The 19990-nt window shown below is 38.3% G+C and overlaps 1 protein-coding gene across 5 annotated transcripts in view; it reads right to left on the bottom strand.

Moving 5' to 3' along the window:
• The window catches only part of TBK1 (TANK binding kinase 1), a 30671-nt gene that overhangs the window by 5783 nt on the left and 4898 nt on the right, over positions 1 to 19990 (bottom strand). For 4 of the 5 annotated variants that reach the window (XR_010372529.1, XM_064448644.1, XM_064448647.1 and 1 more), the window contains exons 3-16: positions 18629 to 18769; positions 17688 to 17817; positions 16908 to 17089; positions 15934 to 16094; positions 13936 to 14046; positions 11758 to 11937; positions 10049 to 10245; positions 8745 to 8803; positions 7620 to 7711; positions 7090 to 7191; positions 4357 to 4435; positions 3368 to 3489; positions 3102 to 3178; positions 2697 to 2736 (exon numbers count right to left, since the gene is read on the bottom strand). Coding sequence is in view for 4 of the 5 variants with exons in the window: in XM_064448644.1 (XP_064304714.1) it covers positions 2697 to 2736; positions 3102 to 3178; positions 3368 to 3489; positions 4357 to 4435; positions 7090 to 7191; positions 7620 to 7711; positions 8745 to 8803; positions 10049 to 10245; positions 11758 to 11937; positions 13936 to 14046; positions 15934 to 16094; positions 16908 to 17089; positions 17688 to 17817; positions 18629 to 18769 (1673 nt within the window). In the remaining variant the exon portion in view is untranslated. The remainder of the gene's footprint in view (positions 1 to 2696; positions 2737 to 3101; positions 3179 to 3367; positions 3490 to 4356; positions 4436 to 7089; positions 7192 to 7619; positions 7712 to 8744; positions 8804 to 10048; positions 10246 to 11757; positions 11938 to 13935; positions 14047 to 15933; positions 16095 to 16907; positions 17090 to 17687; positions 17818 to 18628; positions 18770 to 19990) is intronic. The other variant, XM_064448661.1, reaches the window with a different exon arrangement.

Here is a 19990-nt window from a genome sequence, read left to right as displayed (position 1 = left end):
TGATAGCTGTTGGTTAATCAGAATCTGTCTGGAGTGTAGCTGCATTGCCATCAGGCATGCATACCTGTCATTCAACCGGAAAAGATCTGAACCAAGGGCTGCTCCCCTGTCTGTCTAGTGGTACATATTACAAAGGTCAGCCTCTGCTCCTAATGTCACACAGTTCTTAACAAAAACCACTGCCATTTCTCTCTGGCGTGAACCAAGTAGAACAAGATGTAGTTAGGATGTCAAGGATACTGGAACAATCCCAAAGAGATACTTGTGGTAGAAAAATATAACAGTATTCAAAACCATGAAAATGAAGCCTATTCAAAGTTATTCACATGTTAATGCAAGGACATAGTCTGAGTAGTAGAAAAAGCCCTAAAATTTCTTTAATCTGCACACAGGAGTTCAGTTTTAGAATGAGCTCTGGACTGTGTCCCCGTGTTTGCCTCTTTTCCAACCATATCCTTAAGAATATATGACAAAACTATCACTCACATTATCTCTCACATTAAGTTCAGTTCCTCGCTGTTGCAGGGCGATAATGTGTCCAAATCTCTTTTAGTGTACCAAGACTGTCTTACCGGTTTCCTGCCCCTACTGTCCTTCACCATAAGGCAACCTCCCCCCCACTTGGCAGTTACCCCATTTATCTTTCACTATGGGAAAAGCAAGTGACATGGTTGTGAGAATACCAGCACCTTCTGCATTTTAGCTTTCTATCTGTAATTGTCAGTGAAGCCACACTAGTGGTACCATCAGTGAGAAATTTTAGAAAATTACAGAAGCAATGTCTAAATTCATGTAGCACTCAGCAAAGTCTAGGGAACCACTCAACTGACCAACCACTAGGAGAACTTAATTACATAAACACAAGGGACTAGCATAATTTGCAATGCACAAGGATATCTGCCCTGCTTCCAACTCTCCATCCAGAAAGGTGTAGGTTTCCCCTTTGTCTTATGCCCTACCTCCCAGTCTCAGAGCATGTCTTGGATACCTTAGAATCACAGAATTATCAAATTATCTAGGTAGGAAAGGACCTTTAAGATCATTGAGTCCTACTGTTAACCTAACACTGCCAAATCCACCACTAAACCATGTCCCTAAGCACCACATCTACATGTTTTTTAAATACCTCCAAAATGGTGACTTCACTACTTCCCTGGGCAGACTGTTCCAATACTTGACAACCCTTTCAGTGAAGAAATTTTTCCTAATATCCAAGCTAAACCTCCCCTGGTGCAACTTGAGCCCATTTCCTCCTGTCCAATTGCTTGTTACTTGGGAGAAGAGACCAACATCCACCTCGCTACATCCTCCTTTCAGGTAGCTGTAGAAAGCGATAAGGTCTCCCCAGAGCTTCCTCTTCTCCAGGCTAAACAACCCCAGTTCCCTCAACCTCTCCTCATAAGACTTGTTCTCCAGACCCTCCACTAGCTTTGTTACCGTTCACTGGACATGCTCCAGCACCCAAATGTCCTTCTTTTAGTGAGAGGCCCAAAACTGAACACACTATTTTGAGGTGTAACCTCACCATTGCCAAGTACAGAGGCACAATCACTTCCCTGCTCCTGCTGGCCACACTATTCCTGATACAAGCCCGGATGCTGTTGGCCTTCTTGACCACCTGAGCACTCTGCTGGCTCATGCTCAGCTGGCTGTCAACCACCACCCCCAGGTCCTTCTCCACCGGGCAGCTCTCCAGCTACTCCTCCCCAAGCCTTTTGTGTTGCATGGGGTTGTTGTGACCAAAGTGCAGGACCTGGCACTTGGCCTTGTTAAACCTCGTACAATTGGCCTCGTCCCAATGATCCAGCCTGTCCAGGTCCCTCTATAGGGCCTTCCTACCCTCAAGCAGATCAACACTCCCACCCAACTTGGTGTCATCGGCAAACTTACTGAGGGTGCACTTGATCCTCTTGTCCAGATCACTGATAAGGACATTAAGCAGAACTGGCCCCAGCACTGAGCCCTGGGGAACACTGCTTGTGACCGGCCAACAACTGCATTTACCTCCGTTCCCCACAACTCTTTGGGCCCAGCCATCCAGCCCGTTTTATATCTTAGGGCAACTCACATAGTATTAGGCGTCTGCATATGAGGAACTGAACTGATCCTGAGACGAGTATGGCAGCATGAGCAGAGTCAGAGTTAGTCAGCAGTCAGTGGAGCCTAATGGGAGTCTAGGCACCCAGGTTATGTACACTTAATGTGGCCTCCTCTCATAAGTGACAATTTCAAACAGGCATGGAGAACTGCATTAAAATTTATTTTGCATGCTATATTTCCTGGAAGATTAAATAATTCTCGAATGTCATTCAGCTAGTCCATACTTTATTCATCTGTAGAAAATTATCTCTGCCTTAGCTACAAAGTCACTTTACTCTCATTGAGGGCTTTTTCCTCCCTAAAAAACAGGGAAAAAAATGTACTTCCTGTAAGACAGTTATGCCCAGATAAGAAACAGGTATTTCACATCAATATTTAGAAGGTCTACCAGCAAAGAAACTCCACTACCAGAAAGCACCTCATTATCATATGCTGGCACCCCTATGTATTTAAGATATTTAAAGGAAATTTTTTACAAAGCAGTCCTAAAGTGGTTATAATTTACAATAAAAATCAACAGAAGAGGTTATTGGCAAGAGCACTTGAAGGACCTGAAAGCAATCATGGTATTTCCCAAAGGTAACTTCAAAACTTACTTGTCAAACTTGTGAATTTGTTCTTCATTATAAGGAAGCCCTAGGATCAGAGCAGATGACAGACATTACCAGTTTAATTCTGTTAGTTGTATTTATGTAAAACTCCACTAAGTTTACCCATTTCCTGTATGGTTTCCTTCTCATATCCTTAGTTAAGGACCAGTTAAAAGTGGTCATTTATTTTTTTTTCCTCCTCTCCAGTCTCACAATTCAAATTTATGAGATTAATAGTGGTGTTTCATTCATATGGGCTTTAAGACAGTACCTCACTAAGAAAGACCTACAGACATATTCACTGTTGCTGACTAACTCTCCGTTCCTATCATGAATATCCCAGTGGACCAAGGACTGACCTGTCCTTTACATTATAGTTTATGTTAAAAGGGAATCAAGTAAGTCACTTACTTCGTTCTGCTTTGTCTTTTTTGAACTGATAATAAATATCTGTGATGGAACATAGCAGCGCCTGCAGCCTTTCTGGACTAGAGTAACAAAAGGAAGAAAATGAGATATTTTTATATATAAAGTTAAGTACCTGTTCATGAGCTTTATGAACTAAAACTCAGTGTAGAATTCTGTATAATTAATGATATTAAATATTAACAACATTAAATTAGAATTAAAATAAAATAAAAATAAATATTAATAAAACAATTAATACAGTTACTCACTTCCTGTCTTTTGGATGCATGCCTTCCTGATTTGCCCAGGTGTCAGCCAGTAAACCTCCAGGACAAAGTTTGTTTTTGATATCTTGAAGACTAGTTTCTATTGTGCACTGAGAGCTGGACAGCTATGTAAGAGCAAGAAAATTCAATCTTACTACTGGGTAATGTAAAAAATTACTTGAGGCTGAAAACATACTGAGCACATTAATACTATAGACCCATTTGTTTCACTGACATTCATTAAAGAAATATGCCCAATTACCTGCCTAGGCTTTGCTAGAATGTGGTATTATTACAGAACGAATCATAGTTGATGCTGTTGGTTAATATTTATTTTCTTTCAGCATCCTCAACAATAAGTTTTTACCTTTCGTATCTTCCCTATTTACTTCTGCATTTGTTCTTTTGGTTTGTTAAGAATTAATATAAAAATACTATCCACATAATTCATACCTTCCTTTCTCCACAGTTCATACAACCTTCAAAATAAAAATGCACCAATCAGCTTCTGCTTTTAGAGCGGAGAACTTTATACCTGCTCCCAGGACACCAGTGTGTAAAGTTATCTTTAAATTTTTCCTTACTTGTCTGAAACATGATGCAAATTCCAAAGAAGATCACTCTGAAGTTTGTGTATGTATCATTTTAGAAAGCCAATAGAGTAGTTTAAAATTCTTGAAGGAAAGGGAAAAAAACTTCAAAGTAAAATGTATTTTGTCATTATAATTTTTTTACTTGAGTATTTTAGAAAATGAGACCGTATTTTCAGGGACTTGTTTTTACTACATTGGGCTAATAAAAGGGTTTGTTTATTTCTGTTTCCAGAAAGAATCCCACATCTCAGTATGGGCATTTTAGCAACCTTTGGCAGTCTAGAAATTACTTTGAAAATTCAGAGCTGTTATTCAACAGAGAAATCTGTGTTAGCATGTACTGGCTTTTTCATTAGGAACACCATTTTGAGAATGACATGGGCTTTGTAAAATACTTACACGCAACAGTTTTGTGTGTATCTCTGAAATTTCATCCACTTCTGATGCTTCCAAGTTGATCTGCATCAAATTCTCATATCTGACCACAAAAAAAAACCCCACAGTTAAAAAAGAAAATGAACAAGCAGTGAATGCACTCAAAATATTCCTTGAATCTAGAGACTAACAATAGCTACCCCTTCTTTTATATGAAATACAGTATCTGTCAAGCAGCAACCATAAAACACTGACAACCTTTAATGGCCATTAATAATGTAAACATTTGGGTTATGAAAAAAAATTCCTTGAATTTTTTTACTACATTTGAACTGTTAACAAGAAGTTTGAAACTTCCATTCCTGACTTCTTTGTTCTATTCTCATTACTTGTACTCGACAGGCAGTGGAAAAATATTTCCTCTCACCAAATCATTTTTAAAATGAGTGAGCGAGCGGCTGCATGGTGTTTAGTTGCTGACTGGGGCTGAACCGTGACAGGTTACCAAACTAAAGTTACTTAAAACAGTCAACAGCACACAACAAACTAATACCTCAGGGCACCAAAATGCTTTTCTGTGGAAACTTATTGGAAACAACATTAAACCCAAAACCTTGGGTTGGTTGAGTTACCAAAACCTTAAAGGCTGGGTTAACAGCACCATCTGCTCAGGCCGGTACTTTCCATAAGACCATAGCTCAAGTGCCAAGTAAATAATTCGGGACTGTATTTCTCCTGTTAAGTCTCAGCCACTTTCAAAAGAAAAAAAAAACCCACAGCCCAAACCCCGTACTTTGTCCAAATTCAATACTTTGTTTACATTTTCAAATAAAAACTTTGCATTGTCATGCTTTGAAGCATAGCCTTGAAAAGGGAAGACAAACAAGATGACATGTCCTTTGCTAACTCCAAAAAAAGTCTGAAGTCAAATAACTGAAGATCCTCCCCCTTCGTAAGAGGCCAAGACCATATGGAAACACATAGCAAATTTCTATTCACATGAGAACTACTCCAGTTCACCAGTGAACATAATTTTTGTTCAAATTTGCTCTGAGATACTGCTGAATGCAACAGAGTCACAAATCAGAACCTACAGAGGTTTCTTCTGAGCTCTAAATGGCTTTCTCCTTGGGGACCTGGCAGAATGCAGGAAGAAGCTATCTGGACCGAATACAGAGTGAACAAGAACACGTCCTGTCACAGTGTGAACTGGCTTGAAGGCGAGTTTGGACTACAGCCCTGATGATTTGTAACTAGGCTACACAGCTATACTGTTACCTTGCTAGTTTCACTGTTGGGTTTGCTTTTCTTCAAAAGCAAGTGCCTTAAAGCCAAGGTGTGTTGTTTTGTACTTGTTTGCCACCAAATCTGACAAATCCTTGGGTATCCATAATTACTACACACAAGCTGTTCAATTTGCACATGCACAGCAGCTCCAACGTGGCTTAAGTCCTTTCTTAAGTCTAGTCTGCAAACCCAAATGGCTCTACATGTGTGCATTAATCATCTTGTGGACATCTGCATTTTCAGAGCAGCCTGGAAGCAAGTTTAGAGAATCCTATGACCAAGACAGCATTTGGGGGAGACTGGCAGTAGGGTGAGTAGGAAAGCAACTGCCCATAGGAGAATGCTTTGAAGAGCTGGGGTTTGAAGTTTGTATCAGACTGCATAAGAATAACACCCCTTAAAGGCGGAGTTTGTGGAAAGACTGAATGAAACACTGTAACAACACTTTAAAAGTGGAAAAGAATATGACTGAGACTTGGATACTGAGTGTCAGGACTCAGAGATGAAACAAGAATCGGGAGAGAGGAAAAAAAAAAAGAAACTTGGAGGGAGAATTCAATGGTGCAATCCCATCTCCTACAGATAGCACTTGACTGAAAGAGGCAGGGCAGAAGAGTTCTGACCACTGGAAAACATTTGCTCCCTTGGAATGGAAGACAAGAGAAACAAGTATCTTCTGTGGCCTTTGAAACTTGGAAGTCTCCTATGCTAAAAGATAACTATTATTTAGTTGCCCCTTATTATAAATTTTGTCAGTTTTAAAGAAAGTGCTCTAAAAAGCTTTCTACTATATAGATCTAAATGGGTCCAAATGGGCAACAGTGAGATTCTCTGATATAGACCTCTCCCTTCTGAATTAACCAAAATAGACAAAAATAACATAATAGGCACTTTAAAAAGTGACAGAAGTAGAATTTCCTGTGCCGTTTACTTTTGGCATCCCTGTGTGAACGCACTGTGGCACAGCGACATCCTAATGCAGCTTTGGTTTTTGGTGGGTTGGGTTTTTTTTTTGGGGGGGGGGGGGAGGGGGCAGTGCTAGGTTTGGTGGGTGGGTTTTTTTGTTTTGTTTTTCCCCAGCTGCTTTATGTTATATTTCAACATTGAAATTTCTTCCACACAGTAAATGCTATGGTCTTAAAGCTGTGAGAAGGCCAGTGTTTCAAGTCATCCTTAATAAACAAACACAAGCAAACTCAGTGATAAAAGCACTAAAGCACTAATAAAAGGAAAGCTATTAGACTCAGCAGTAATTGCTTATTCCCACAAGGTTAAGCAGCAAAATTAACACTCTAATTTGAGTAAAAGATATTACTAAATCTGCTTAAGACACTTCCATCAGCAAATTCATGCCAATTCAAATGTAATTTTTATATGCAAAACCCCTGTAAATAAACATAACTTAAAATACTGCTGCCATTAAAGATGATAATGAAAAATCAATGCATTCAGCGTAGTGCTTCTACTCACATTTTCTCAGCTTTCTCAATGTTTCTGCTGCAGAAATCCAGCCGGATGACCACCTCTGTCTTTTTATGAACCATTTCATTGTAATCGTCCTTGATTATTTCACTAAAAAAAGTGAAGCATTAGTCTATAACATAAGCATTCAACTGCCCTCTTACCAGCAATCAGTATTACAATAATATGCCTCCGGTAATAACCACTAGTAAGAATTGCTTTCAGTTAGAGATGCATTAGTATAATCCTCATATAAAATTATCTTGTGCAAGCTGCTCAATTTTACCTCCATGTTACCAGAGGTTAGACTTAAATTATCCACAGAAGAAAGTGAAATTGCAAATGCCTAAACCTTATTGTCAGAAAAAATTATTTTTGTTTCCTTAATGACAGAAGGAAAAAGTTCAGAAAGCCTGTTCACATTCAAGGAGTAAAGAAAACCTCCCAAGACACTAAGAGATCACAGAATTATGTATTGATAATCAAGGCATATATCAATTAAAGAAAAAAAGTGCAAAGAGATTCAATCAACTGCTTACATTAGCCATCGTATTCCTTTTCGCATCAGCTCCTGGTAAAGTAGCAAAGAACTGGCAACTCTACAGGCGTAACATACGATACCTGTTACTGCCTGGTGGAAGAAACAAACAACATTAGAGCTAATCTGGCATTCTCTTAACAACAGTTTTGAGTCAATTAATCACAGCAAAGCAACACAGATTAATAAAAGAAAGGATGGTAGTTTAAAATGCATAACTTTGCCCAAACTTTAGTTGGGAGATAACCAAACACTCATTATGGAGGCAGAGCTAAACATAGTGCGTTTTTCCAGTTATGCTGAAATATCTGTTAGGGATGAAAATAAGTCTCTTGCAAACAAAATGACACCACTTACTCTCAGGATTTACTTTAATTTCTGGAAAGTCACAAGTACATTTCTTCAGTAGTTTAGGAATTAAAGACATACATTAGAAGAAACTTGTAAAAATATTACAATATTAAATAATTAGTATCAGCTGATGACTTCTGGTATTCAGAGAGACATACACTTTCAGGACCACCATGCCTGAATACAAAGCTCCTCAGCAGCCAGTATTTTATGGACATAGTATAAATGGTGGTCACAAAGTCAAAGCATGGCCACGTACACATTCAGTAGTTTCAGGAAAATGACCAAAAGAATAAAACATCCTCTACTTGTCTCCCACAGATTCTGAAAATTTGCAAAAGAGGCAACAGAAATTCCACTCTTCTGCAGATTCCTAGAGACTCCTCTCCATTGAGAGAAAGAGGAAAGTAATTTTCCTTACATTAAGTTTTGCACAATCACAGGGGATGTTATGAACCTTCTAGCTAACTTCAGGGCTCCAGAGTTGCAGGCTCCTTTCCCTCATCACTGAATTATGCAGTAACAAAGCACCTGGACTTTAGAAGGCTGGTTTTTGCATTTGTTCTTTTTTGAAAAAATATACAAACATATTTTGTATACAAAGTATGGCTTTAATATACTTTTGGAGCCCTTGTTAACAAATACACTTCTGTCAGTCAGAATCCTCACCAGCATATTAAAAATAGTCAACATTATTAATCTGAAAAATCAAGTAGTTTTCATTTCAGTATCATTTTCTGAGACTGGTATATAAATAAAAATCATAATTACTCACTTTGGCCATACTGGCATCCCCATCCAAATCATAACGTTGATGTACTTTAGGAAGTAAAACTGAAACATAAAACAAACATCTGTATTTTCTTATTTTCCACAAGAGACTTCAAAAGTCCAGACTGTTTCCCCTGCCCACCTTGTACGCTGTTTTTACGTGTATCTACACAGATTTTCATCTAGTCTGTTACTGCCAAGCCTTTTAATACCATGTGGTTCCCATGCACACCTTCAAAACCAGCCTTTGTCTAAACGCTTTAACTAACTTGGTATCTTCAGTAAACTGTCCTTCACTTGCTTTTCCAGGCTCACTTTTGAACACAATGCACAGCACAGATTTCACATGGGTCTCCGCTAGTGATCTCCCTCCACTGAGAGAGCCAACCATTTATTTCTGTTCTTCAGCCCTATGTTTGCCCGCATGGGAGACTCTTCCCTCTTAGGGCTGCGCAGTTTCACTGAGACTTTTAAGGGCAGGACTTCACCAAATAGCTTTTTAAAACCCATCGTAGCCTTCGTCAGCTGAATCTCTTTTGTTCTCACAGTCATCACTCCTTCAGAGAGCTCTGACACAATACAAAGGTCCTGCTGATCCTTCCACACACAGCGCACCTACCCACACTCTTCAACACCTCTGTGTGAGTGCCAGCTGCCCAAGCAGTCAGTATGTAGGACATACTGACAAAAGCAACACTGACCTCTCATCTGGAGGCACGTCCTCCAGCTCATCCCTTATAAAATAGGGCTCTGGCATAGGGCCCTCTATAAGCCTCTCAATGATAAATGGCAATGCAAAAACTTAATTTTTTTTTTTTTTTTTTTTTTTTTGCTTTTATGGCACTACCTTATCTTCTAAGCAGGGGTAAGTTGTTAAGGCCTCCTCTGTTAACTGAAAGGCTAACCACATTCCTGACAAATGACAAAAAGGCAAAACTTGAATTTCCACTTAGTGAGCAATGGAACAAAAGAACCAGCTTTGAATTACATTCTAGAATATTCCTTTCTACTTGTTAAAAGCGTCATGCTTCAGAAAATCTCAGAACTCCATATGTCCCTCTGCATCTTAACACTCAAATGCTCAGGTTCACAGCACTAGGAACATTACAAGCAGCTACTGTTTCTGTAAAAATATGCTGGATACTCAGCATTAAAAAAAAAGTTTGGACTGCATACTTAGAACTTCAGACATCAACAGACAAGATTTTCAAACACTATTTTTAAGACATAACAGACAAAACGATAATTAAATAACGCAAACTATTTACAGAAGGCAGCTATAAGAAAGGGGAAATTACTTTCATATACCTTCTTCATAGATTAATCCAACAATGTTCACAGTCTCTCTGCTTACTACAAAGATAGGATTCTCCTCAGTTGTTCTGGGGAAGTGCTGCGCCAATCTGCCAGGCTCAAGTATTAAGCGCCGACCTTCATATATCAGTTCTTGATTCTGAGATGGTATTTTTGTCTGTTTGTAGACCAATTCATGAAATATAGCAGCTCTATAATACAATCAATATATTCAGTAGCAGTTAGACTCACTACAATAGTTCAACAATTCAGATCTTGTAGTACTTAAATAAAAATCCCTTTTACTTCTGATTAATTAAGAACTGGTCTTACACATAAAGCATTTGCCTTATAAGCAGAACAAAAAGCAGCACATTGCCTGAGGCTCCAGGTTACTCTGTTACAAAAATAAATGCTATTTCCTGCAAAATATCAAACTTCCCTTTCTACCTCTGATTTTCCACCAAAGCACGCCTGTGTAAACAAACTTGCTTTTGCCTGAAGTCTGAAGGTCAATAAAACCAGGCAACAGCAGATGAGAGAAAGGAAGTATACTTTAGTTTTCTCAGGCATACCCATTTCTTAAAGGAGATGGATGGTCTCTCCTAGAGAAAAGTCTGGTAATTTTACATGTCAAAAAGCACACACCTTAAATTCAGCCTGTAAGCTAACAGGCAGCCAGATTATCTCCTAAAACAGCAGTGATAAGGAAGATCAAAGACACTTTCGTGTATTAATTCCAGCAATCAATGGATACAAGGCATATGAATTTATGACACCACCCCACCTCTCCAAAAAAAAAACCAAAAAAACAAACCACACACGCAAAGAAAACCTCCCACAAAGAAGACAAGCGTTAAGCACACTAACAGGAAGGACCAGTTTGCCTCCTGTGCAGCACTAGTACACTGTCACTTCTTAATACTACAGCTAGTACGTAAATAATCATACAGGTAAATAATAATAAAATAATTTTTTAAAAAAATGAAGTACAAATAGCAGTTTGAGCTACAAGCAAGATTCCTCTGAAAAAATAGTATTTGGGCTTTCTCAAAATACAAATGACAGAATAGAAAAGAATAATTGGAAAAGGCCATAACTGTATTTACACATTTGATGAAATAATTGTATCTGTTTGCATACTAGAGAATAACACATGCTCTGTATTATTTGTAATAAGGCGGAGGCACTTACTTTTGTATTAAACTGTAAACCAGACTTTACAGCTTTTAACATCAACATTTAATGACCATAAAGTGAACTCCATATAACTCACAATCCTGAATTGTACCAGGTACAACTTCAGAACCCCCATGAGAGTTCTATGTCAGACATAGATGATGTGCACATTTTGTATTCTTGAGGACAAGATAAGAAAAGTGAGAGTTAAATGGTCTCTGCAAACTACTTTGTAAATAAGTAACATACAACTGTGGGATGAGTTGGTATCCGTTACACACACAGACACATTGTAACATGTCTGTGTTCTGTCACTGATTAAAAGCAAGTTTGAGATCAGTTGATTTGACCTTCAATGATTTTATTTTTATTTTTTGTCAACATGCTTCTACGCACTGTGACTACACAGGAGATTTACAAGCTTTTGCTTCCTCAGCTAAACCACCAAGGAAAGGCTACTGAGTTTGTAACACTGTGGACCTGAGGTCATGGTACTGCTTGCCTGGGTGAGAGCAAAGTAATGAAAATAGAGAGAGAATGCTTACGTATTATAGCTGTGTATATAAACTTTGTGCAAGGTCATCTGCTGTAGTGAAAAGATGTGGATTATTATTCGGTGCAGTATGTCACTCGTCTCTGCAAAGAACTGGTCAAATCCCCAGCATTTTTCCTGGTCTGCTTCAAGAATATTTGCAAGGACAGGTGTGAGCAGTACTTGCAGACCCCTAGAGGACACCAGCAAGAGATAAGACAACTTAGATCTACTTGGATCTATTCACCTTGTAACGAACTGCAATACTTCATTTCATAGAATCATAAAATTATTAAGGGTGGAAAAAGACCTCTAGGATCATCAAGTCCAATGGTCAACCCAACACCTCCATGCCTCCTAAACCATACCCTGACGTGCCACATTTACACGTCTTTTAAATACCTCCAGGGATGGTGACTCCACCACCTCTCTGGGCAGCCTGTTCCAATGCCTGACCACTCTTTCAGCAAACAAATTTTTGACTTGTCTCAAGAATGCAAATCCCCTGAAGAATACTCCAGTGCCTTCCCACCCCTGCCCCCACTAAACAATGAAATGTTCAGTGGTGATGTCCATTGTTTTTCACTAATACACATACTTTATCTCTTTCCTTTTTAAGCTCAACTATCAAATATTTTTTTCTTGGTATTTGACAAATTTCACGGGCATCAGAAAAATGGAATGCAATTTAAAAAGTCTACACTGTAGAGCTAAGGTCACCTTCTGCCACTGCTGGGCAGCATTCTTCTACCCAGCTCAGCCTGCACACTTACCCCACACAGTTTATCACTGTGAAGGAAGCTACTGCCATTTATGGTTTGCTGGCTGAGCTGCTTGTGGGAGCACACTGTGTTGCTTTCAATCAAAATCAGCTGGGCTAGCACAGACTCATTATTTAAATTGTCAACACTAACAGAATTAATCCTGATTGAGATGGGGCTACATAAGTACTCTGCGCATGCAGCTCAACTGCTGCAAAGAAAAATCTGCAACTATTGCCTTACAGTCATTACTGTTCTAGAAGAAGGGCCAACTTAAATTTCTTGTATTTCTACTTCGAGAATCTGAATCCCAAGGAACTTTATGGATACTACTCCTGTGTTACCATGAACAACTTCTTCAAGGTTTTACCATTATGTACGCATTAAACCTGAATCCAGCAATAAAACCCGTAACATTTTGAAGCAAGCTCCAGTGGCTTAGAAGGACAGCGATGGCCCTGTTAGAGGTCAGTGGATGCTGTGCTCAAACTCACGTTAGGACTAAACTTATAGCAGTAAATACTGTTTAAATGCTACTTGAAAATATTACTGTAAAGAGATGTTTAATGAAAAAAACTGCTTCCTTTATTACTTCAAGCGCTTCAATTATATGGAATAAGCAGAGGAAAAAACTAAGAAGTATCACAAAAAATATATATAAATTGCAAGTTCTGTACACTATAAACTAATGAATTGGTATGAACCAAACTTTTCACTTTACACCGCTTATGGGTCTACATATCTGGGTTTCAGAAAAGTTTGTTTCTAGCGTCTGTTCACAGAACAATTTCTTTCTCCCTTTACCATGAAAGAGTAGCAACTTTAAAGTACTGAAGGATTCTCAGGAAGATAAATAGGTAAATGTGTTGTGGCAGGTGTTTTTAAGATCCTATTGAGATTAGATCTTCCATGGGTCTTCCTACTGAGTATTATGAGATATGAAGCAAAAATGTGATGATAAAGAAATTTAAAAGCTACAAAAGTATATTAAAATGTGCTGATGTCATTTTTTATGGCAAAAATGCAAACCTCTGAACTGTCTTTTCTTATCACAGTTCCTTCCTACTGCCTGATCTTTGTAATATCTCAAGTCACGTTCTTGCAAGAAAGGGGGGCCATCAATTCAAAGTTTATTAAATCTTCATACTCTTTCCTGAGGGTGGAGAAAATATAGTAGTAATCTTTCTTCTATTCATACCACTTCAGATTCTCAGGTGCTTTTTTGTAAATTAACAGTCATACAACTCTTTGGACAGATGGGAAGAAAAAGCACTTGATAAGCTAATAGTACAGTGTACCGATCTACTGAGGAGCTCCAAGAAAACAACTGCAACAGTCAGAACTCTGTTCCAAAGATCTAATCCTGAGAAAATAATGGGAAAACCCCTATCAAGTAGCATTGAAACATTCTGTGAGAAGTTCAAACTTACTTTGAAAGGCTACAAGAAACAGGCATTTCCCAGCTCCACTCAATTGGTCCATTTTCTGCTTTCTGTATTCCAGAAATAGCACCAGAAGGCTTTCCAGTGATTATTTTATACCTGCAATACATTATAAAAATAATAGAGACATCAACTACTACCTCTTATACATACATATGTCTAGTAACTAATCCTCAGAGTGGTATCAATAATCTAAATCTAAACAACAGGTTGTAGGTGGTGCAATAATTAGGAAGCTTCACTTACAAGCTAAAGTGGTACTAAAATAGTAAACAATGAAAAGGAAATGCTTTGGGGTATGCTGGAGAAGCAACTTGTCTACCTCAGGTTTGAGAAAAATTTAGGAGAGATTTCAGGCATCACTGAAGGAAGCTGAAGTTTTTTCCACAAGTGTTAATTAATCAAAGTCAGATTTCCAAGGCAGTTCAATTTAGGCATTTATTTGACTAACTTCCAGCATGTTCCATGGCAACATATGACATTTAGCCACCACAAAGTCACTTGGAGCTAAAGAAGGAGGTGGGCTTTGAGAAATTACTTTAACTTGGAAACATCTAGCAATTTGGATACAACTTGGCATTGTCGAACTTTGGACTGAACAGGCTAGTATTTCTCAAATTTCTCATTAAATGAATCAGAAGTTGTGCTTTCTCTTTTTGGAGAACAAGGTACATATAAAACATATGCTCCTTCCTTATCTCTCAAGCAGATACAACAACAAGAATGCCTGTGGGATAATCACAGGATGGGCAGTTCCTTAAACTAAGAAAACTGGAGTTAGCTTTGTAAGGAGTACCAGAACAGAGACCCTATTGGCCTATTAGTGTTCCCAAGTACCGCCTTGCTTTATTTTTTGAATGCAACATACAGATCAACAACAAAATAGAACAAGACTAAGATGAAACAGGATCAATTCCAACCAGCACATCAAAGACAACTTCTGTTTCCCATTCAGGAGCTACCCCTGTTATCTTCAGCCACAGTCCACAACTGTGCTACTCAAAAAAAGTCAGTCTCAAGGGCAGCACATGCATTTCAAGACTGCCTGGTAAGACAATTATTTGAAGGACAACAAAAATTTGCAGCACTGAAAACCCATTTCAGAATACCATAATTTCGCCTGAATATCCAAGTTATATACACAGACCAGCCAGTGCCATGGGGAAGGAAAGATGTGTGGAGAAACATCGGTATTTTGGTGGAGCCCTGACACTCAGTTTAGGTCTTAAAGTGCCACACAGTAAAATCCTTGTTGAAGCAGAATGTTTGCACTGGTTTTGGCTGGGATAGAGTTAATTTTCTTCATAGTAGCTCATATGGTGCTGTGTTTTGGATTTGTGACCAAAACAGTATTGATAACACAGGGATGTTTTAGCCATTGCTGAGCAGTGCTTACACAGAGCCAAGGCCTTTTCTACTTCTCACAGTGCCCTGCCAGCGAGTAGGCTGGGCACAGGCAAGAAGCTGGAAGGGGACACAGCCAGGACAGCTGACCCCAAGGGATATTCCATACCACATGACATCATGCTCAGCAATAAAAGCTTGGGGGGGGTGGAAATTTGCCAGGGTGGCAGTTGGTCAGGGACTGACTGGGCATTGGTTGGCTGGTGGTGAGCAATTTGGGTTGTTTTGCATCACTTGTTTTTCTTGGTTTTGTTTTCCATTGGGTTTAGGGGTGGGGGTTTTTTGTTGTTTTTTTTTTTTGTTTTTTTTTTTACTTATTAAACACGCTTTATCTCAACCCACAAGTTTTTGCACTTCTGACCTTCCAGTTTTCTTCCTCATCCCACTATTGGGGAGCGAGTGAACAGCTACGTGATGCTCAGCTGCCTACTGGAGTTAAACCACAACAAAGTCAAAGGATGTTTTTCCTTAAATATTTTCACTATTTCAATGTTTACTATATATGCATAGGATTTCTTGGTAAAAAGCATTTCACGCACTGACTTAATTCACGAACAGATAAAACCCTCCTAAATTACCTACATCACTTCCTTGTTTCTACGAGGTCCTTCAAAAGGCCGGAAAGGCAAACTCCCTGTTGCAGCATGGTAAAAGGTCACCCCTATGCTCCACAGATCAACTGTTGCTCCATACTTTTTCTGATGCTCTTTCCTCAAAACTGCTCGCTCATACATATCAGGATGCTAAAGAGCAAGAAACAGAAAAAAAGAAGTTAGAATTGATTTATGAACAATATAAAGAACAAAACCCCAATCTATCATTTCACAGCAACATACTTTGTCATTCTGAACTTTCAGCTCTTTAATCAAAAAGCAAAGTTAGCTTGTATCATAGAATTTGCTTAAGTTATTGTGACAGAATAACACAAAAGCATTCTGAGGTATGATAGCCACTTTTATTAAAGTTTTGCAAGAAATATTTTAAAATTTAGCTAAAGATTGACTGCTACAATAAAACACTAAAGGAGAGGAGAAAGCCAGTATTCCTCCAGATGATTTTGGAACAGGAACAAAATTGGAAGATCCATAGCAGAGGAGAATATCAGTTACGATACTACACGTGGGCAAACATGGCAGGAAGAAAATTATGCCTAAAATGCTTGTATTGATGCTTCTCTGCCTGCCTCTCTTTGGTTACCTAAGATGTCAAGTGGCTCTTAACTACACCTAACATCATCCAAGTAGCTCAAATACAAACTGAAAAATATCTACAGCACTAAAGGCAAAGACATTAATAACAAAAATACTGTTGTTCTTCCTTTCACACAAGGCAACAGTGGAAGTTGGACCTGGAAATTATTTAAAGGCTAGAGTGCTCAGGTCAGCAGAAGTGGCATGGCCTAAGGTGAAAAAGATGGCAAGTTATAAAAACAATTATAATACAAAGGTTTAAATACTAATTCCCAACAGTCCAACCTTCACCCATTCAACTCTCATCACAAAGGGTTCCCAGCTTCAAATATTTCTTCAGCAGGAAGCGAAATCATATGGGCTTACTAAATACTCTTCTGTGCCATACAGGGAAACAAATTGTTCATCATCTTCAAGTTCTCTTGCAGCACCAAAGTCTGTGAGTTTGTAAACAGACTGACCATCTTCACCTATAACACGCATTATATTGCCTGGTTTGATGTCACGGTGCACTATTCCATTCTCCCGGAGATGATTCATCCCAGCCACTTCAATAAAAGAAAAGAATAATACAGAACCTATGTATACATCTTGACACAGAGTGTGCAAGCACTGAATTGTAACTGAGGCTAGGAAGACACGTGTTTATTTTCTCATTGGGAAATGGGAACGAGAAGGGACACTCAATCAACAAAACGACCATGACCAAAGAATATTCTAAGCATTCTTGCCTTTTTTCTTTCAAAGAGCTAAATTACAGTATTTCTTGCTCTCAGCAACATCTTTCCCATAAAGTAATGGAGGAAAATTTGGTAACAGGCAGGCACAGGTAAACCTTGTTATTTTTCTTATTTATTCTTCTGAGATTGATTATCACTAGCAATCGGTCCAACATGTGACAAATAATCTTGAAATAAACAAACAAAAACCAATTATAACAATGCTTTAAACAGAAATGGCTTCTTAATGCAGCTATCTATATCAATATAAACATAAATAAAAGATGTCCCTCCATATGACTGTATTAATTTGTTCAATTAGTTGACAGTCATTTAAATTCCTCATCTCTTGCTGTTTCAAGATAAACAAAACAAGTATGAGTTTGTTTCAGTCCACGAATTAGACTAAAGAGCAAAGTCTACATACCCACATCTCTCAAAACAATTAAGAACTCAGACTCTGGCAAACCAAAGGCATTAGACGGTTCCTCTAAAACTGTATATAAACTCCCACATGGACAAAATTCCATAACTAGTACTTTGTGTCTAGTTGTTGTCTGGAAAAAAATGTAAAAAAGAGAAGTCTGTGACTATTGTGAAAACAATGTCAGAAATTGCATATAACCACAGGATCTTACTTTCAAAAAAAAAGAAAATTAAAATCTGTCACTAGATCATAAATCCCATTCTGGCAATCTTCTTCAAAAGAAGTGCAGGTGAATTTTTATATTGTTTCATGTCTTCTAACTTGGAGAGGGGGGAAGTAATTAAGAAAGACTCAAGTTCTAGGCACTTAAGAGGGTTGACAACAGTATTGACAGGTGGATGAATGGGAAACTACAGCACAGAAGAGCAGAGAGCAGCAACTGTCCTTCTCTCCCTCTTTACTAACTTCAGCATCTGGGTCATTTCAACTGATCAGTCTCAGTTTCAGCACAACTACTGCAATTCATACCAATATACAGTTCTACATGTCCTATGTTATTATTTTATTTGCTTGCAAAGCAAAAGCATGAAATTGTCACGATTACTGAAACACCTCCAACTATGTATTAAGTATTCATATGTGTAGATAGCTTAAAAATCCTAATACAAAATAAAGCTTGGGACAGCAACTTCTCAATATGGCTTTGGAGAATCACAACCTGTGCCTAAACACTGAAAGGAAGCATATTCTTTCAACAACAACAGCAAAGAAAAAAAATAAAACAAAAAAATGGTGGGGATTGGGTCAGAGTATTTATATCATCATATATGTTACCATTCTTTAAAAATACAACTTCATCCTCTATAGTAAGGATAAAGTAAAAAGGCAGTTACTGTGGTTACTACCATGCATCCCAGAACACAACTACAACAATTCATTACCTCTTCTTCGATGGCAAACAATTTGACAATGTTCTTATGATTTAGTTTCTTCAATACTTCAAACTCTCGCATCTGAACATCCACAGGACGAAGGAAACTTATACTATTAAATACTTTGACAGCATATAAATCCCCAGTTTTCTGTTCAAAACAAACAAATTACTGATCAGACAGAAGCATAAGATTGTAAATGTGCATGCACCCATTATCCAACCATTTTGAGATCTTCCGTTGTTCATACAAGCATGTCCAGCTTAGAAATAGTTCAAAATAGTATTTTGTGTTTAGGTGGAAATTAAGGTTCTACTAAAAAAATTTTGTATATATTGCTTTCGAAGCAAAGAGACCAGCAGAATGGAAACTCAATATTAGCCCATAAAATCTAAGTGCTTTTAAAAAAAAGAATATTAGCGTAAGAAAGGCTACATATTTAAGAATGACGCGTAAACTTAGCTGAAAAACAATTTTTCAGCAAGAGCTAAGCCACTTGCACAAATCAATAAGAGACACACAGATACTACAGTTGAGAATCTTGGCTGGCTTAAGTTAAGAGACAACTTCAGGAAGCTGAATTTTGCTCTTTTTCTCTATTGTTCTGTTTATCCTGATAAAGCAGTATTTTGGTTTTTTTTCAGACAAAGCAGTGTTGAGCACTACATACCACTCATGCGAAATACTGAAGCAATTCAAACCCACAATAATAAGTGACAGGAGCACAGTCATGAGCTTAATCACAGACTTAAGTTCTCAAGTGGGACTAAGCCCCGATGTGCTCAGGCACCCACAGCACCAGTGGAGAGTGCAACTCCTATTCCTCCTAGGGCAAGGTACTTCCCTGAGCCCGCTCTAGGAATAAGCTTACATTAGCAGTCTCGTGTGCGACAGATTCTTCCTAAGGACAAAGTCTTCCTCTGGTTACACTAGGTGTGTTGTACAGCACGCTTACGTGCACTACTGGTACCCAGGTGAAAGTTTCCTCCTATTGACAACTAGTGAGGGTGATGAGAGGTGCAACCATGAAACCATAAGCTTTACAGGGGAATCATTCTGTATTGAAATTCACTTACCCAGAAAAGCACATTAACTGCTAAATTATTGCTTAGTGTTGCTTCACCATTAAATGTGGAACATAGAAAACACTGCAGCTTATATACAACTTCAGACTGATTTCACACAGACTGTCAGTACTATGGCTACAACTAGCCTTATCTTCATTTTGTGAGACATACCATGAAATTCATAGGAATAGACTGACCTACACAAGTAAGGTGACTTTAGCCCCTCGCTCAGGTTACAACATACATATCAGTTTATCATTTACATGACAAAACTGCTCAAAGATGCACTATTTTGTAGTGATTA

Source organism: Phalacrocorax carbo, chromosome 1 (assembly GCF_963921805.1).
Source record: "Phalacrocorax carbo chromosome 1, bPhaCar2.1, whole genome shotgun sequence".
Classification (NCBI taxonomy): Eukaryota; Metazoa; Chordata; class Aves; order Suliformes; family Phalacrocoracidae; genus Phalacrocorax; species Phalacrocorax carbo.
The sequence above is the reverse complement of the archived record's forward strand: the minus strand, read 5'-3'. Positions and strand labels throughout refer to the sequence as shown.